Below are 20,336 nucleotides of genomic sequence, written 5' to 3'. Positions count from 1 at the left end.
CTTGTAATCTCCATATAAAAACTGTAATGAGTAGATTATTCTGTATATATAAACCTACAGCAAGAGAAGCAGCATTAAATAGATCTTTTCCATGTACAGCCTGATCCCTGGAACACTCACATATGGAAAGGAGTTAATGGTACTCCAACCAAGAAACGAGCCATTGGATTCAAGAAGTTGGCCAAGTGAGTAATACATTTCAGCAGCCTCTCTGAGATCTGACAGTACAAGCTGATTGTGTTCTGTAATTGTTTATTATAATGGCATCTGCTATGTTTCACCTACAGGGCAGTTAAATTTTCAGCTAAATTAATGGGACAAGCAATGGCAAAAAGAGTAAAAGCTACAATTCTCTATGCGACAGAGACTGGGAAATCTGAAGCCTATGCAAAAACTTTATGTGAAATATTCAAGCATGCCTTTGATGCAAAGGTAATATATTATTGTATAGCTTTCATTCTGTTGTGCTTTGTGACACTGTGTGACAACATCAAGACATGCATTGAGCTATCTATGCCAGACAACAGTTACACATACACAAACAAACTGGTAACTGAAATATATGAATTAAGGAAAATGTCTTTGGATTACTAGGAAACTACAGTTTACCCTTCATTAATCCTGCTGTAGCACAGAATCCTAAAATTGCTTTCTATAAGATTAGAGTTCTAATGCCCTCTAAGATAAAGTCCTAGATTGACCTCTGTAAGACAGACTTATGCCAAAAAAATACATCTATTTTGTTTGGTGTAGATATAAATGTTGTCTGTTTATGGAATAATAATAACCATAATTGGGACAGCTTAATCCTTAGACCATGTAAGATAGAGCAAGAAAAGTGATTTCCTGTAAAAGAAAGCACAAAAAACTCTCCCCTGTAGGATAAACTGAGAAGAGTGCTCACCTGTACGCTAGAGTGAGACGAGTGCTCTCCTATTAGATAGACTGAGATGAGTGCTCTCCTGTAAGATAGACTGAGAAGAGTGAACTCCTATAAGATAGGGTGAGAAGAATGCTCTACTGTAAGATAGAGTGAAAAGAGTGTCTCCTGTAAGAAAGAGGGAGAAGACTACTCTCCTTTAAGATAGAGTGATGAGACTGCTGTCTTGTAAGATAGAATAAAAAAATTGTTCTCCTATAAGATAGAGTGAGAAGAATGGTCTCCTGTAAGATAGACTAAGAAGAGTTCTCTCTTGTAAGATAGACTGAGAAGAGTGCTATCCTGCAAGTTAGACTGAGAAGAGTGCTCTCTTGTAAGATAGACTGAGAAAACTGCTCTCCTGTAAGATAGAGCGAGAAGAGTGCTCTCCTGTAAGATAGACTGAGACGAGTGCTCTCCTGTAAGATAGAGTGAGACGAGTGCTCTCCTGTTAGATAGACTGATATGAGTGCTCTCCTGTAAGATAGACTGAGAAGAGGAAACTTCTATAAGATAGGGTGAGAAGAATGCTCTACTGTAAGATAGAGTGAAAAGAGTGTCTCGTGTAAGAAAGAGGGAGAAGACTACTCTCCTTTAAGATAGAGTGATGAGACTGCTGTCTTGTAAGATAGAATGAAAAAAATGTTCTCCTTTAAGATAGAGTGAGAAGAATGGTCTCCTGTAAGATAGAATGGGAAGAATGGTCTCCTGTAAGATAGAGTGAGAAGAGAGCTCTCCTGTAAGATAGAGCGAGAAGTGTGCTCTCCTGTAAGATAGAGTGAGAAGAGAGCTCTACTGTAAGATAGAGTGAGACGAGTGCTCTCATGTAAGATAGACTGAGAAGAGTGCTCTCTTGTAGGATAGATTGAGAAGAATGGTCTGCAGTAAGATGGACTGAGAAGATGGCTCTTCTGTAAGATAGAGCGAGAAGTGTACTATATTGTAAGATCGAGCGAGAAGAGTGCTCTTCTGTAAGATAGACTGAGAAGAGTGCTCTTCTGTAAGATAGACCGAGGAGACTGCTCTCCTGTAAGATAGAGTGAGACGAGTGCTCTCCTGTAAGATAGACTGAGAAGAGTGCTCCTTGTAAGATAGATTGAGAAGAATGGTCTGCAGTAAGATAGACTGAGAAGAGTGCTCCTTGTAAGATAGATTGAGAAGAATGGTCTGCAGTAAGATGGACTGAGAAGATGGCTCTTCTGTAAGATAGAGCGAGAAGTGTACTGTCCTGTAAGATAGAGCGAGAAGTGTGCTCTCCTGTAAGATAGAGCGAGAAGAGTGCTCTCCTGTAAGATAGACTGAGATGAGTGCTCTTCTGTAAGATAGACTGAGAAGAGTGCTCTCATGTAAGATAGACTGAGAAGAGTGCTCTCATGTAAGATAGACTAAGAAGAGTGCTCCTTGTAAGATAGACCGAGAAGACTGCTCTCCTGTAAGATAGACTAAGAAGACTGCTCTCCTGTAAGATAGACTAAGAAGACTGCTCTCCTGTAAGATAGACTGAGAAGACTGCTCTCATGTAAGATAGAGTGAGAAGAGTGCTCAGTCTATCCTCATTCAGAAATGTTCTTCATTAAGATAGACGCTCATCGGCAAAATATGATTAGATGAATTGTCTCCTGTGTTAAGATAGTCCTGGAAACTACATATGTAGAATATGTCTCTTAGACAAACAATGTAATTGAACATCATTCTCTCAGAGCAAGAATTGTGCCATTGTAATCTAACCATATATAGTAAGGAGATATCTGTTATGTCTTCCATTGGATCTCACCATATGTACATTAAAATGTTTTATCCTAAAAAAATGAATTATTTATTTATTCATTCATCAGGTTTCTCCTTCATTGTACATTTGTTACTAAATATTTTTCACTGCAGGTGATGTCATTGGATGAGTATGACATTGTACATTTAGAGCATGAAACTCTAGTCTTGGTGGTGACAAGCACCTTTGGAAATGGAGATCCACCAGAAAATGGAGAGGTATGAAACACACATATAATGGACTATATTTAGAGTATTGGCCTTTGAGGGAAAAATTCCTAAACTAGTAAACGTGCACTGTACACACTCATACCCCCCTCCATTGTTTACTGAGAAAATAGGTGGTTGGTAAAAGCCACAAATTCCATCATTACACTATGGTGAGCACAGTGGTAAGAAGCCAGTTAGTCCCACCATGCCCCAATTGGCAGAACTCCCCTCCGCATGTCCTGGCAGGTATGGCTTAACATCAGGTTGTAGAAAACAATTGTACATTTTTTTATTCTTTTAGTCTCAATTTAAATGTTCTTTAAGATATACAAAATTTACGGAATCCTTCTTTCCCCACACAAGTTATAGAATTAATGCTTGTGATGTTCAAAATTAATATTATGGTAATACTACAGCGTATAACATTGTCTTGTTTCTATTTCTGCTTATAAGGTTTCAAATATTATACTTATTAGGAAACACACAAACATAATAACAAGAAAAACACATGCTTTACCATATTCTAAGCAACTGATGTTATACCAACATTTGGCAGATGATCTAAAGAAAACAAAAAATGTGGAGCTTGGGGGAAAGTAAATTCATCATCATCATCATCTATTAATTTATATAGCACCACTAATTCCGCAACGCTGTACAGAGAACTCACTCACATCAGTCCCTGCCACATTGGAGCTTACCATCTAAATCCCCTAACAAAGACACACAGACCAAGAGATACTAAGGACAGTTTAATAGCAGCTAATTAACCTATCAGTATGTTTTTGGGGTGTGGGAGGAAACCGGAGCACCCGGAGGAAACCCACGCAAACACGGGAAGAACATACAAATTCCACGGCCATGGTCGGGAATTGAACTCATGACCCCAGCGCTGTGAGGCAGAAGAGCTAACCACTAAGCCACCGTACTGCCATGCTAACTTAGAAAATGTGGGAGACGGTGGAGGGCTCAGCTAGGCCGCTCCACCTCCACGGCCTCTTTTGAGTGTGGGTGGGTTCAGAACCCATTTGAGGCTGCCAAAGAAGGGGGAGGGCCGCTACCGGGCTCCATTGTGAGGGGGGACAGGCAATACCAGATTACCCTCCTGAGGCCCCTGCTCTGCCCTCATACAACACATGAATTAATCATAGCTCTTGGTTTCTGCCTGTCGGTCACTAAAACTCTGTCTCTTGTTTGAGTGTGCTTATGGCTAACATATCTGTAATGTAAATAAATATACAATCTAGCAATAAATAATGATTGAATAATGCTTTTTATAACAATATATATATAATCAGTTTAAGTGTTTTTACTGTGTCCTTTGCAGAAATTTGGCTGTGCTCTGATGGACATGAGACATCCCAATTCTAATTTGGAGGAAAGAAAGTGAGTTTACATTAGACGAGAGCTTAACAAGTTAGGGACTAGGAGTTGGGAGGAGAGGCAGCACGGAACACAGTATTCCACAAAGCCCATTTCATACCCCAGAGAGAGAGAGACAGAGAGAGAGACAGAGAGAGAAACAGAGAGAGACAGAGAGAGAGAGACAGAGAGAGAGAGAGAGTGACAGAAAGAGAGAGAGAGCTAGAGAGAGAGAGTGTGTGTGTGTGTGTGTGTGTGTGTGTGTGTGTGTGTGTGTGTCTTTAGTCACCCTTTGGCTGCCATAGCAAAACATGTCAAATTTTGATGAGACATTTATTAGACAGTTTGTTGATGTATGTTTCGGAAATCATGTTAATTGGGTTTCACAAATAATTACTCTTGAGTCATCCAGATATGACTAGACTAAGTTCAAAGATTGAATCGAGAAATGTTTGTGTGCACAAAAAGGTTTGTCGTTAAGAAAGCAAGTGATCCCTTGTGGTGACTGTAAAGTGTACATTGCAATGATATCACTAATAATATTAATTTATCTGTCTGTAGGAGCTACAAGGTGCGATTTAACAGTGTTTCCTCTTCAGCCGATGCTCGGAAGTCATCAGGTGACGAAACAGGACCCAGAGATAATTTTGGAAGCGCAGGTCCTTTAGCTAATGTTAGGTAAGAGTTGGATATTCTTTATGTAGCTACATGACCTTGGCTAACATTTTAATATTTGCAATGTTGCTAAACTGATTGCTACTATTTCAACTATTTACTTACCCAATATTATGGGTATATATCTATATATTGAGTGTTATATTGTACAATGTGTCACATACTAGAAACCAATGACCAGTCAGTACAATACACACTTATACAATGTGCTTTGAGAAACAGATGTGGTGCATTGTTTACACCTGGAATTTAGTCATTCTTTTACCAACATAATTATTGTTTTGCATTTTATTAGACAGGGATTTAGGCTTTATTTTGCTATCATTTTGAAATTATAAGTTTGTGGACATTATCTTTTATTTATTTATTTCTTTCAGAGGAGCCACATGTGTTTATATTGTGTTTTGGAAATATCTATCTATCTATAGTCTCCCTTTAGCCAGTCTATTATCTGTTCTTTACAAAATGTACAAAACAGTGGAATGTAATTTGTCCTGAAACATATCTGAGCCAACATATCCAAGCAATTTAATCTTACACTCTCTTAGGAAAGGCTCTTTTACTGAAGAGTCACAGGGACATGCACAATTAGACTTGATAGTAACACAGCCTGGATAAGAAAGACTTAGTGTGAGCACTTCCACATTCAGAGCAGGGAGGCTGCCCAAAGACATCAGAAATTTAGGCGAGTGCCGTGTGGGCGTGGTGGGCAGCGCTGATCTCACATGACTATGAGTCTCACGAGACCTTCTCTCTAGCAGCGTGCTGTGCACCTCGGCTGCATGGACGGCAGGGCAGCTGACAGCATCAGAGTTGCTGTTAGCTGCACCTGCCTAGAATGAATTGGAGGCCACCCTCGACCCGATCGCAGACAGTATTACATTAAAATATTTGTTAGGACCCCCAGCTGCCCAAGGCCCCTGGGCTGTAGCCCACAAAGACCAATAGGTTAATTGGGCTCTGGCCAGATCTAATCTTCCTAACACCAAAACTATTATATTAAGTGTAATGTAGATCTAATTGCAGACTACATGTAAGTTGCTATAAGAGCCTACCAATAATTAGAGGGAAAATTAGCAGGGTCTTAAAGAGTGTGATGGTTACATTTTCCATACAAAATATATTTAAATATAAACACCTCCTCATCCATTGTTTAATCATTTAAAAATCAAATGAGAATCTTATTTCCTCCAGTAGCCCGAATGGAAATGACAAATAAGTAATGCGCCGATACTGCAGCAACTTGATATAATATAGCTGTGATGCTAGTGAATGAAATACCATCAGCTGAAGAGGTCAATATGCAAGTAGCCAATCAGAAGCGACTAGATAGTTGTCTGGTGGTTATCATCATCATTATTTGTGGCACTTATGTGGATACGCCCTTACTGTGATGAGGTTACGTTTGTCTGACCTTACCCACCCCTGTTCCACCTCTCAAGGCATAAGGGGACCAAGTCTATGATATGAAAATATTTACAACTTGTAAAATGTGTGTATCTCTAGTGCTTAAAGTGGACATTTAGTTGTGGCAGTGGTGGAACTACCATTGGTGAAGCAGGTGTCGTGCACCGGGGCCCATGGAGGTAATGGGGAACTAGCAAGCTGTGGGCCCCGGTTCCCTCCTACCAGCTTCCCTGCACCAGGGCCCATAGCTGGCTAGTGCCCCCTCCTCTGAGGAGTGGCAGTATAAAAATGTAATGTGAATGTAAGTGAATTAAATTTGATAGTTTTACAATGAATGCAGCAGGATAAGTGGCAGTATGACATACCACCGTATACACCACCACTATGACTACTCTAAATGAGGTCCTAATCCCATTATGAATATGTGTCACCTTGCGTTATAATGTTGCACATGCCACATTGTTAATATATGTGCAGAAAAGACTCTTCTATTTAATTTAATATTTAATATTTATATTTAGTATTTAATATTTTGCAGTATTTTGTGTTCTCAGTTGAATATCTTATATTACTGTAGATTCTCAGTCTTTGGACTTGGCTCTCGAGCTTATCCTCACTTCTGTGCCTTTGCCCGAGCTGTGGATACTCTGCTGGAAGAGATGGGGGGAGAACGAATCATGAAAATGGGGGAAGGAGATGAACTATGTGGACAAGAGGAATCTTTCAGAACTTGGGCTAAAAAAGTGTTTAAGGTAACTTGTTTTATCAATGGCTGCTGCCTACTCCCTGCACATAGAAACTAGTGACCAGTTCCCAGTGAGGAACATGTTTATTCCCATAGTGCACAATTGTCCTAAAGCTGCGCTGCTACAGAGGAAACATTTTTCCTCCCTAATCAGAGCCCTGAGGCTGATACATGCAAAACCAGCAAATTCATTTTGATAACCAGGGGCCTGATTCATTAAGGATCTTAACTTGGGAAACTTAAAAAGTATATATTACAGTGATGACAAAGGATGGGATGAGCAATCTGGAGAATTCTATGAGTATACTAGGGGCCTGATTCATTAAGGATCTTAAATAAAGAGGATCCTTATTTCTGTCTCCGGGACAAAACCATGTTACAATGCAAGGGGTGCAAATTAGTATTCTGTTTTGCACATAAGTTTAACATTGACTGTTTTTTCATGTAGCACACAAATACTTGATAGCTTATTTTTACACTGAAATTTAAAGTTGATATTTGTGTGCTAGATGAAAAAACAGCCAGTATTTAACTTATATGCAAAACAGAATACTAATTTGCACCCCTTGCATTGTAACATGGTTTTGTCCAGGAGACTGAAATAAGAAGTTTCTCAAGTTAAGATCCTTAATTCCTTAATTAATCAGGCCCCAGATTTTAATGGCTGTGGAGGGAGGAAGTGAGCTGGAGGACTTCCAGGGCTGTGAGTGAAACAAGGAGCTGCAAGAAAAACAGCCACCTGGAAAAGACCCCAGGGCTCCGGCTACAGGTAGGGGCCAACTTTGTAGAAATGTTTCCTAGGTGATAATCAGCTTTAGGCATCATTTCTTGTTATTTTTAAAATTCTACGCCTCACTGTCTGATGAGAATCATCCTTGTCAATTTTAGGACAGTGACATCTTATAAGACCACTTCCTGTGCCACCCAGACATAAAACTACTCTGGTGACTTTAAAACATCAAATAAGAACTTGCCTACATACTGATATGTTGTGAACAGGAGCAATTGCCATTTAATTTTCCATCTTTTTCACAGTGTATTGTTATACCGTTAGGGTGCTTCTGAATTTGTCTTCTCCCTCTAATTTGAACACAGGTGCCAAATGCATTAGGTAGAAAATACTCTCTGTGAAGGGAGGAGGTAAAAATTAAAAAGTCAGAAATAACAATTCTGATGCTGCAAATAGCAGGAATGGATTTCCAGGCAGTCTTTACATGCTACTGAATTAGTATATGTAAGGCGTGCAGTAGACACTGTTAATAACACTTTATTTTCTCCTCTCTTTATGTCTCCCATTACCCATTATGATTTTTAAGCACTTAAGAACAGGTGTCTCTTTCCTAATGTGTCTTCCCATGATCCTTTGCACTTTTGTTATTTTCTGTTTGGCTTTGAATTCTCTTTCTGCCATTAGGTGCTGCCCCTCGTTCTGGAGCTAAATGCATACATTAAGTGCTAAGAATGGAATTTCCAAGTTTTATTTGCTGTCACTCAGTATAATCAGCTAGTAATGGAATGTTTAGTGGTCATCTTATATCCATACCAAGTGTACTCAGATGTTTCTATGTCATCTACTTTGTTTAACAAACAATCAGTGGCATTCATAAGCCTAATACATTTAAAGCTCTTTGAGAAGTACGATCAGGGGTGGAACTATGGCCATCGCGGATGGTCCAATAGCGGTGGGACCTGAGCAGGAGGGGAGCCCTGAGATGCCGATCCAACCATTCTGCATTCTGAGCATGCGTGGACGCTTGTACATGTGCAGTGGGTTAAGCTTTCCGTTTCAGAACTGCATGCTGCTTTACTGCTCATGCACCAGCACCAGTGCATGCTCTGAAGCACAGAACGAGGCCTACAGAAGAGATGGACTTGTATTGCTGACCCCACCCCCAAGTTTTGCTATGGAGCCAAACAATTTAGTGCTACCCACCTGAGTATGGATGCAGACTAGCAGCCCAAATCTCCCTGTTTCTGTAGCTACTTTACATATTGTTATTGACATTTCATTTTCTTTGTTGGAGGCGTTTCTATATTAAATCAGTAGAGGAGAGCTGACAGGCAGGATAACGTTCCTTCATCTGAATAAAAAAAAGTCTAAACATGACACTGACCAGATGTTTGTAGCTTCCTGGTAATCCGGTGTGAGCTTAACTGAAATATAAATCAGTGTCTGTAGACTCTTCATAGGTTTACTTGTCATAATACAAATATAATTGTTGATCACATTCACTTTTTATTTGGAGGAGGGTGCTTTAAATTTTTGTTGGTCCTACTGTGGTTTCATATACAATAACTAATATATATCTGTATTCTTCATGAACAGGGAGGGCTCACTAAACCCTAATTATAATATCTACAATAGATATTTTTGATCATCATCTGTACTTTTAATAATATCCTTTATATGATATGAAGAGTTTATAGGAGGGGTGGGACTGTATGATTGTGTCCATATCAATAATAATTATATCATTAATAATACTAGATGCATATAGAAAACATTTTGAGGTGTATTTACTTATCTACGGGTTTAAATAGTGGAGATGTTGCATACAGCAGCCAATTAGATTCTAGCTGTCATTTTGTAGAATGTACTAAATAAATGATCACTAGAATCTGATTGGTTGCTATAGGCAATATCTCCACTTTTTCAAACCCGCAGCTTGATAAATTTTACCCCTAGTGCTAAATTTACTGAACTGCGGGTTTGAAAAAGTGGATATGTTGCCTTTAGCAACCAATCAGATTCTAGCTATCATTTATTTAGTACATTCTACAAAATGACAGCTAGAATCTGATTGGTTGCTATAGGCAACATCTCCACTTTTTCAAACATGCAGTTTAGTAAATATACTCCTTAGTCTCATTTATTGCTTAAATGAATCATAAGAGTTGGGGAACATCAGGGTTGCCTGTAGTACATGTGTACTTTGGTGTATTGGAAGCTTTATTTGGCAGTGTCTAGAAGTTCCACAGTATAACCGTTAGGCACAAGATGCAAGTTATTAAAAGTACAGGATGAGACTTGGTTTCCCACAGCTCAGAGCTGATACAAAAAAAGTATGAGTCCCTTTGCTAAGTGGGAATTGGCCATGCGGTCCTTCGCAAGCCAAGGATAATGCCTAAAATTGCCATCTCACCACCCCTTTATGCTATAGAGCATTTTGCTTAGCAATTTGGATGTTGTGTGCTTTGTAAGTGACCACTGTATGGCACCTAGTTCTGATACGTTATATTTATAAGAACATTATATTACATTACATGTGAACTAATACTACGGCAACCATTTGTCATTTACATGTCGGATTGTAAGAGTCTGACCAGAAAAGCCTAGGGGCAGCCCTTGTATTTTGCAGTATGGTAGAAATACATCTAGCTGGCAGATGTCAGTATAGAGTTTCCACAGGAGTTTCTAGCTCCATAAGCATATTAAGCACAAAGCTTCATTTTCTGGTGATTTCTGGCTCAGGTAAACTTACTTTTGGCTTTTTGTCACATACAGGCTGCATGTGACGTCTTTTGTGTAGGAGATGATGTGAATATTGAGAAAGCCAACAATTCACTAATTAGCAATGACCGCAGCTGGAAGAGGAGCAAGTATCGGATCAGCTTTGTGGCTGAGGCTCCAGAACTCACACAAGGTAACATGTTATAATATCACATTGCACTGCACATGTGTAAAGTGTAAGCTTTCTAGTCACTATGATGATGAGTCTGTCAGGAGGACAGTAAAGGATGTCTGTTATGCTGATAAGGGCTGATGTTCCATTGTTGGTTCTAGGGATGAGCGCACTCGGATTTATGAAATCCGAGCCCACCCGAACGTTGCGGATCCGAGTCGGATCCGAGACAGATCCGGGTATTGGCGCCAAATTCAAAAGTGAAACTGAGGCTCTGACTCATAATCCCGTTGTCGGATCTCGCGATACTCGGATCCTATAAATTCCCCGCTAGTCGCCGCCATCTTCACTCGGGCATTGATCAGGGTAGAGGGAGGGTGTGTTAGGTGGTCCTCTGTGCTGTTTAGTTCTGTGCTGTTTAGTTCTGTGCTGTTTAGTTCTGTGCTGTGCTGTGCTGTGCTGTGCTGTGCTGTGTTCTGCAGTATCAGTCCAGTGGTGCTGTGTGCTGTGCTCTGTCCTTCTGAGGTCAGTGGTGCTGCTGGGTCCTGTGCTGTGTCCTGTTCAGTCCAGTGGTGCTGTGTCCTGTGCTCTGTGCTTCTAAGGGCATAGTTATTTCCCCAATATTCCCCTGTGTTTAAAAAAATAAAAAAAAGTTTTTTTAAAAAATACCAAAAACTACTTTAATTTTTTTTAATTACCACAAAATTTGCACAACCAATCCTGCAGTATAAGCCCATTGGTACTGCAATATTACCAAGTTCACACATTCAGCAGTAAAAGTCCAGTGGTACTGCAATATTACAAAGTTTACACATTCTGCAGTATCAGTCCAGTGGTGCTGTGTCCTGCGCTCTGTCCTGCTGAGTTCCGTAGTGCTGCTGGGTCCTGTGCCGTGTCCTGTTCAGTCCAGTGGTGCTGTGTCCTGTGCTCTGTGCTTCTAAGGGCATAGTTATTTCCCCATTATTCCCAAGTTTTTAAAAAATTAAAAAAAAGTAAAAAAAAATAAAAAATTTAAAAAAAAAAAAATATATATAATAATTATAACCAAATTTGCAAAACCAATCCAGCAGTATAAGTCCATTGGTACTGCAATATTACCAAGTTCACACATTCAGCAGTAAAAGTCCAGTGGTACTGCAATATTACAAAGTTTACACATTCTGCAGTATCAGTCCAGTGGTGCTGTGTCCTGTGCTCTGTCCTGCTGAGTTCCGTAGTGCTGCTGGGTCCTGTGCCGTGTCCTGTTCAGTCCAGTGGTGCTGTGTCCTGTGCTCTGTGCTTCTAAGGGCATAGTTATTTCCCCACTATTCCCAAGTTTTTTAAAAATAAAAAAAAAAAAAAAAATTAAAAAAAAAAAAAAATATATAATAATTATAACCAAATTTGCAAAACCAATCCAGCAGTATAAGTCCATTGGTACTGCAATATTACCAAGTTCACACATTCTGCAGTATCTTGTGCTACATATAATGGAGACCAAAAATTTGGAGGATAAAGTAGGGAAAGATCAAGACCCACTTCCTCCTAATGCTGAAGCTGCTGCCACTAGTCATGACATAGACGATGAAATGCCATCAACGTCGTCTTCCAAGCCCGATGCCCAATCTCGTAGTACCGGGCATGTAAAATCCAAAAAGCCCAAGTTAAGAAAAAGTAGCAAAAAGAGAAACTTTAAATCATCTGAGGAGAAACGTAAAGTTGCCAATATGCCATTTATGACACGGAGTGGCAAGGAACGGCTTAGGCCCTGGCCCGTGTTCATGACTAGTGGTTCAGCTTCACCCACGGATCTTAGCCCTCCTCCTCCTCCCCCCCCCCCTACAAAAAATTGAAGAGAGTTATGCTGTCAGCAACAAAACAGCAAACAACTCTGCCTTCTAAAGAGAAATTATCACAAATCCACAAGGCGAGTCCAAGGATGTTGGTGGTTGTCAAGCCTGACCTTCCCATTACTGTACGGGAAGAGGTGGCTCGGGAGGAGGCTATTGATGATGTAGCTGGCGCTGTGGAGGAACTTGATGATGAGGATGGTGATGTGGTTATTGTAAATGAGGCACCAGGGGGGGAAACAGCTGATGTCCATGGGATGAAAAAGCCCATCGTCATGCCTGGTCAGAAGACCAAAAAATGCACCTCTTCGGTCTGGAGTTATTTTTATCCAAATCCAGACAACCAATGTATGGCCATATGTAGCTTATGTAAAGCTCAAATAAGCAGGGGTAAGGATCTTGCCCACCTAGGAACATCCTCCCTTATACGTCACCTGAATAACCTTCATAGTTCAGTGGTTAGTTCAGGAACTGGGGCTAGGACCCTCATCGGTACAGGGACACCTAAATCCCGTGGTCCAGTTGGATACACACCAGCAACACCCTCCTCGTCAACTTCCTCCACAATCTCCATCAGATTCAGTCCTGCAGCCCAAGTCAGCAGCCAGACTGAGTCCTCCTCAATACGGGATTCATCCGAGGAATTCTGCAGCGGTACGCCTACTACTGCCACTGCTGCTGTTGCTGCTGTTAGTCGGTCATCTTCCCAGAGGGGAAGTCGTAAGACCGCTAAGTCTTTCACAAAACAATTGACCGTCCAACAGTCGTTTGCCATGACCACAAAATACGATAGTAGTCACCCTATTGCAAAGCGTATAACTGCGGCTGTAACTGCAATGTTGGTGTTAGACGTGCGCCCGGTGTCCGCCATCAGTGGAGTGGGATTTAGAGGGTTGATGGAGGTATTGTGGCCCCGGCACCAAATTTACTACCGGGGCCACTCCACTGTGCAGTCCATATTTAGGTGTATCAGATATTAAACAACGGTGACAGTTGATGCCCAATTTTTTAATTATATTGTGGCCTCGGTACCAAATTGTGTACCGGGGCCACCACACTACGCAGTCCAGATACTTGTTTGGTGGAATTCAGACCAGTTGAGGGTTTTATTATTATTATATTGTGTGGACCACTCTATCTATACCACACTACAACTCTATATACCACTCTATTTCATACTTTAATTCTATTTCATACTTTAATTCTATTTAATACTTTAATTCTATTTCATACTTTAATTCTATTACTAATTACCATAAAGAGGAACAAAATAAACCAATTTTACCAAAAGTATAATATGACTTAGACTTACAAACACTACACTTGAAAGATGGTGCCTTTAAATGAAAAAGTCAGTCTTCATTGCACGACTATGTGCAACTGGGACAGTTTTTTGGGTTTACAAAGTCAAACAATAACACTTTGACCCTGTCTGTCTGGGATCTCAATGACGAATTGTCTGTACCATGTTTGGAGGAGGTATTGTGGCCCCGGTATCAAATTGGGTACCGGGGCCACCCCACTATGCAGTCCAGATACTTGTTTGGTGGAATTCTGACACGTGGAGGGTTTTTTAATTATATTGTGGCCTCGGTACCAAATTGTGTACCGGGGCCACCACACTACGCAGTCAAGATAGATAGATGCGTATCATAGATAAAGTACATTCAGTGGTGTGGGGCAAATTGAAAAATATTCAAAATGCACTGACATTATCAAAAACAAGAGGTTGTCACACGCTAAAACTCCAACATGTATATGATGGAGAGGATGGAGGAGCAGCCGTATGTGTAGTGTAATGCAGACCTGTTGAAGGTTTTTTATATATTTTATTGTGGTGCCCAGTGCCCACTCCTCTACGCAGTCCAGGTACATTTATTGGTGCGAATCATAAAAGTTCAGGGTTTTTAATATATATTGTGGTGACCCACTCCTCTACGCAGTCCAGGTACATTTATTGGTGCGAATCATAAAAGTTCAGGGTTTTTAATATATATTGTGGTGACCCACTCCTCTACGCAGTCCAGGTACATTTATTGGTGCGATTCATAAAAGTTCAGGGTTTTTAATATATATTGTGGTGACCCACTCCTCTACGCAGTCCAGGTACATTTATTGGTGCAATTCATAAAAGTTCAGGGTTTTTAATATATATTGTGGTGACCCACTCCTCTACGCAGTCCAGGTACATTTATTGGTGCGATTCATAAAAGTTCTGGGTTTTTAAGATATTGTGGTGACCCACTCCTCTACGCAGTCCAGGTACATTTATTGGTGCGAATCATAAAAGTTCAGGGTTTTTAATATATATTGTGGTGACCCACTCCTCTACGCAGTCCAGGTACATTTATTGGTGCGATTCATAAAAGTTCAGGGTTTTTAATATATATTGTGGTGACCCACTCCTCTACGCAGTCCAGGTACATTTATTGGTGCGAATCATAAAAGTTCAGGGTTTTTAATATATATTGTGGTGACCCACTCCTCTACGCAGTCCAGGTACATTTATTGGTGCGATTCATAAAAGTTCAGGGTTTTTAATATATATTGTGGTGACCCACTCCTCTACGCAGTCCAGGTACATTTATTGGTGCGAATCATAAAATTTCAGGGTTTTTAATATATATTGTGGTGACCCACTCCTCTACGCAGTCCAGGTACATTTATTGGTGCGATTCATAAAAGTTCAGGGTTTTTAATATATATTGTGGTGACCCACTCCTCTACGCAGTCCAGGTACATTTATTGGTGCGATTCATAAAAGTTCAGGGTTTTTAATATATATTGTGGTGACCCACTCCTCTACGCAGTCCAGGTACATTTATTGGTGCGATTCATAAAAGTTCAGCATTTTTAATATATATTGTGGTGACCCACTCCTCTACGCAGTCCAGAAAGATACCTTGTTGCAACGTTTTGGACTAATAACTATATTGTGAGGTGTTCAGAATACACTGTAAATGAGTGGAAATGCTTGTTATTGAATGTTATTGAGGTTAATAATAGCCTAGGAGTGAAAATAAGCCCAAAAACTTGATTTTTAAACTTTTTATGTTTTTTTCCAAAAAAATCCGAATCCAAAACCTTAAATCCGAACCGAGACCTTTCGTCAAGTGTTTTGCGAGACAAATCCGAACCTCAAAAATAACGAAAATCCGGATCCAAAACACAAAACACGAGACCTCAAAAGTCGCCGGTGCACATCCCTAGTTGGTTCCCAAACATATCACCAGTGGTGGGGTTACTAATAAAAATACAAGCTAAAGATTGAATGGGCCAAGCAGTTGCAATTGACAAATTTCATAAAACATAATGAATTTATAAATGAGTGGATCCAGTAATATACATGTATCCTACAGATGCTTACAAAATTTCCCTATAGTACACTATATGGACAAAAGTATTTGGCCACACCTGTTAATTATTGAATTGAGGTGTTTCAATCAGACCCGTTATCAGAGATGTATAAAGTCAAGCATTTAGCCATGCAGTATCCATTTGCAAACATTTGTGATACAAAATGGGTCCTTCTGAAGAGCTCAGTGACTTCAAGTGTGGTACTGTGATAGGATGCCAACTTTGCAATAAGACGGTTCGTGAAATTTCATCCCTGCTGGATATTCCACGGTCAACGTAAGTGATATTATTAGAGAGTGGAAGCGTTTAGGAACTATAGCAATTCAGCCTCAAAGCGGAAGACCACGTAAAATCAGAGTGGGCTCAACAACTGCTAAGGCGCATGGTGCGTAAAAGTCGCCAATGCTCTGATGATTCCATAGCTGAAGAGTTCCAAACTTCCAATGGCATTAATGTAAGCACAAAAATTGTGCAGCGGGAGCTTAATGGAATGGGTTTCCATGGCTGAGCAGCTGCATGCACGCCTTACGTCACCAAGACCAATGCCAAGTATTGGATGGTGGATGCTGGGAAAACATTACCTACCTGACTACATTATGCCAACTGTGAAGTTTGGTGGAGGAGGGATAATGGTATGGGGCTTTTTTTCAGGGTTTGGGCTAGACCCCTTATCTCCAGTGAGGGGCAATCTTAATGCTTCAGCATACCAAGACATTTTGGACAATGCTATGCCTCCAACTTTGTGGCAACAGTTTGGGGAAGGCCCTTTTCTATTCCAACATGAATGTGCTCCAGTGCACAAAGAAAGGACTACAAAGACATGGTTTAAAGAGTTCGGTGTGGAAGAACGTGACTGGCCCGCACAGAGCCCTGATCTCAATCCTATCAAACACCTTTGAGATGAACTGGAATGGAGATTCCGGCCTGGCCTCCTCGTCCAACATCAGTGCCTGACCTCATAAATGGTCTACAGAATGAATGGGCACAAATTCCCACGGAAACACTCCAACATCTTGTGGAAAGTCTTCCAAGAAGAGTGGAAGCTGTTATATCTGCAGAAGGGGGACCAACTCCATACTAAAGTATATGTATTTGAATAGAATGTCATTGCAGCCCCTGTTGGTGTAATGGTCGCGTCCGAATACTTTTGTCCATATACTGTACATGCAGAACTAGAAATAGGACTTGTTGCTGTTATGTGTAAACATTGTGATTTTTATTAATTTGTCCCTAACAACTGTTTTAAAAGCTCTCTACAGTATTCACAGAAAGAAAGTGTATGGTGCCCGACTGTTGTGTCGACAGAACCTTCAAAGTACTAAATCCAGGTATAGTATTTGAGTTATTCCTTATTTATACACCTCCACATAGGGCCTCATGTAAAATTGGATGCAAAATGCAGGAGTAAATTGTGTCCCAAAAAATATGCACATTCTACATAATATGCTAAGTCTGACGCATCTCAGCTGATCGTCGTCCTTACAGCTTACACCAGGGGTAGAGTACCCACAACAGGTACATTTCCTGACAAGTGTATCTGTGTCTGCATCCAGGTCTACCTTGGTCACATTTACATGAACAAGCCCTTATTGTACTTTGCCTATGATTGCACGCCCCTTACCTCCCCCAATACACCTCTGTCAGTGTAGAGTCATACACTGACTCTGCATACAGCTACAAAACTAAGTCTTTTTGTGGGACTGTGCGTATTAAGCCTACGCAATTGGACTTGTGTCCAACTCTACATGAGGCTCGTAATGGTTAATACATAAGTCAGCAAATAGTTTAGCTGCAGCTAAAGTGTCTAAAGTTGTCTGTCCATTTCCTGTCTTTTCTCTACTCCAAATAAGTTTCAGAACTCTTAATTGCTGACGATTTCTTAATAGCAAGGAATGTTAAGTTGTAGTTTATCAGAGTAATAAGCGGAATAAGTACAACGCCCCATAGCAATATTTCAACGGGCAAAATCACTGAAGCTTTTATTGAAAAAAATATTCTTCTCTCTATAGCCGATCCACTATATTGCTTCGTCTTCACACCAATGGACACAAAGAGCTAAGGTACAAACCAGGAGACCACCTAGGAGTGTTTCCCGGCAACCATGACGATCTTGTCAATGCCTTGATTGAAAGACTGGAAGACGCATCCCCAGTCAATCAGCTGGTGAGGGTGGAGATTTTGGAGGAGAGAAATACTGCCTTAGGTATGACAAATATAATCTACATGGAACTTGAGATTTTTTTAAAAATATATCTCGAGAAATATTTTTCTTGATCATTTTGATACTGTGCACTGATCGCCTGACCGGGTTTTTCTGGAATAATTCATTCAAACATCCTTAGCGTAACATAATTTAATGAAAAATAAATGGTTTGCCACAGTGGTGATCATTTGTAATGAACTACAGTAATTTATTCTTTGTCCTCCCATAAACAAAACAGATTGTTTATTGGAGGAACTGACATAATTCACTAAATAGTTGCATAAATATTACATTTTATAAATCTTGGTGAAGGCCACACGATTATAACATTCAAATATGAAATAGGCACTGTTAGCTAAATTAATTTGTGATAGGTATATGTTGTTTATTAATGGATGAGATGGGATTTCTGTTTTATGTTACATTATTTAATATCATTGAATATTTCCTTATAATACACATATTTTGCCTGATTCATTAAGGAAAGTAAAGAGTAAAAAAATAATGAGTACCATAGCAAAACCATTTTGCATTGGAGGGGAAGGTAAATTTAAAATATGTGGGGCAGATTTATAGTTGAGGTAAGGCATGTCCTAGATCAGTGTTGGCTAACCTGTGGCACTCCAGGGGGTAAATGTATCAATATGCGGGTTCTTCAACACCCGCGTGTTCAGCCTCTTCCGCGATTAAATTTCAAGCGGCGCTGCATTGTAAAGGGTTAACTTCCGTTTACAATGCAGCGCCGCTTGAAATTTAATCGCGGAAGAGGCTGAACACGCGGGTGTTGAAGAACCCGCATATTGATACATTTACCCCCAGGTGTTGTGAAACTACAAGTCCCAGCATGCTTTGCCAATATATAGCAGCTTATTGCTGGAAGGGTATGCTGGGACTTGTAGTTTCACAACACCTGGAGTGGCACAGGTTAGCCAACACTGTCTCAGATCAACTTTAAATTTCAGTGTAAAAATAAAGCTATCAAGTATTTGTGTGCTACATGAAAAAACAGCCAGTATTAAACTTATATGCAAAATAATAAACTAATTTGCACCCCTTGTATTGTAACATGGTTTTGTCCAGGAGAAAACTTACTCATTTTTTTGCCTTACTTTCCTTAATGAATCAAGCCCATTATCTCCATTGGTGTTTCTGAAAATTATCTGTATTATAAGGAATATTATACAGTAAAGATTATTCGTACAATGATCATGGCCATGCCAGATCCCAAGCTTTTTATATGGTATTGGAAGTTTCCTGTACATTGCCATATCCTTAGAATTTGCATATTATCTCATACATAAAAATGTATTCATTCTGTCGTGTTGTTGGCAATAGCTGTGAACGTATTTCTTTGTGTCCCCACTTTATATATTTTACTTTGACAAGAAATATATGCAATCAGTTTCCTTTAAAGCAAGTGAAATGTTGCCACTGAATAAATGGATATCAAATAAATTATTTTATTAGGTTTATTCAAATAGCGGCAACATTTCTTTAAGTCAAGTTCACTGCTCAGTCGAATGTTATACAGGGCGTCAGTGCTATGCTGTGTTGTATGATCTGCACAGGTGTAATCAGTAACTGGACAGAAGAGGAACGGATTCCTCCATGCACTATGTTCCATGCCTTCAAATACTTCCTGGATATCACAACTCCGCCCACCCCGCTCCTCATGCAGCAGATTGCACTTCTTGCTACCAATGAGAGAGAGAGAAAACGTCTGGAGATCTTGAGCAAGGTGACATGATAGTGTCCTCTATGACCAGAGCATGTGCAGAAAAACACCCCGACATTACAAGTTGATATCCAAATATAAACTACAGCCCGGAACAGCTACAATATTTTACCAGCCACTACTATTAATTCATTACTATATATTGACATGCACATAGTACTGGATTATCTGAGGAGCTCATTCTTGTGCCATCGTTATACATAATATAGGTAGTCTGTTTGAAGATATAATTGTACCGATAAGATAAAGACAAGTAGATGTAAATGACATATACAGAAGATAGGTCCAGGAGACAGATATATATGTAGATGTCATAGGCAAACCGAGGGGGGGGGTTTCTTAGTGCCCGGAAACCCCCCTCCAAGCCTGGTGCACTCTGTTTAATTGAGGTGGCTGGACCCTGCCCCCATTTCACACGGCTCTGCTTGAAAAGGGAGAGCTGCATGCACCTAACAGTAGTCCATGCAGGATTGCCCATGTATATTATGGGGATAAGAAGAGTTG

The 20,336-nt window shown here is 40.1% G+C and overlaps 1 protein-coding gene across 5 annotated transcripts in view; it reads left to right on the top strand.

Annotated features, from left to right (window-relative positions):
- The window catches only part of NOS1 (nitric oxide synthase 1), a 136,186-nt gene that overhangs the window by 105,074 nt on the left and 10,776 nt on the right, over positions 1-20,336 (top strand). For all 5 annotated transcript variants that reach the window (XM_075178521.1, XM_075178518.1, XM_075178523.1 and 2 more), the window contains exons 13-22: positions 100-185; positions 288-432; positions 2,801-2,905; positions 4,224-4,282; positions 4,820-4,936; positions 6,918-7,092; positions 10,591-10,729; positions 17,144-17,222; positions 17,904-18,097; positions 19,666-19,835. In XM_075178521.1, coding sequence (XP_075034622.1) covers positions 100-185; positions 288-432; positions 2,801-2,905; positions 4,224-4,282; positions 4,820-4,936; positions 6,918-7,092; positions 10,591-10,729; positions 17,144-17,222; positions 17,904-18,097; positions 19,666-19,835 — 1,269 coding nt within the window. The remainder of the gene's footprint in view (positions 1-99; positions 186-287; positions 433-2,800; positions 2,906-4,223; positions 4,283-4,819; positions 4,937-6,917; positions 7,093-10,590; positions 10,730-17,143; positions 17,223-17,903; positions 18,098-19,665; positions 19,836-20,336) is intronic.

Source organism: Mixophyes fleayi, chromosome 1 (assembly GCF_038048845.1).
Source record: "Mixophyes fleayi isolate aMixFle1 chromosome 1, aMixFle1.hap1, whole genome shotgun sequence".
NCBI classification, from domain to species: Eukaryota; Metazoa; Chordata; class Amphibia; order Anura; family Limnodynastidae; genus Mixophyes; species Mixophyes fleayi.
Note: the sequence above shows the minus strand (reverse complement) of the source record. Positions and strands in the feature narration are given on the sequence as shown.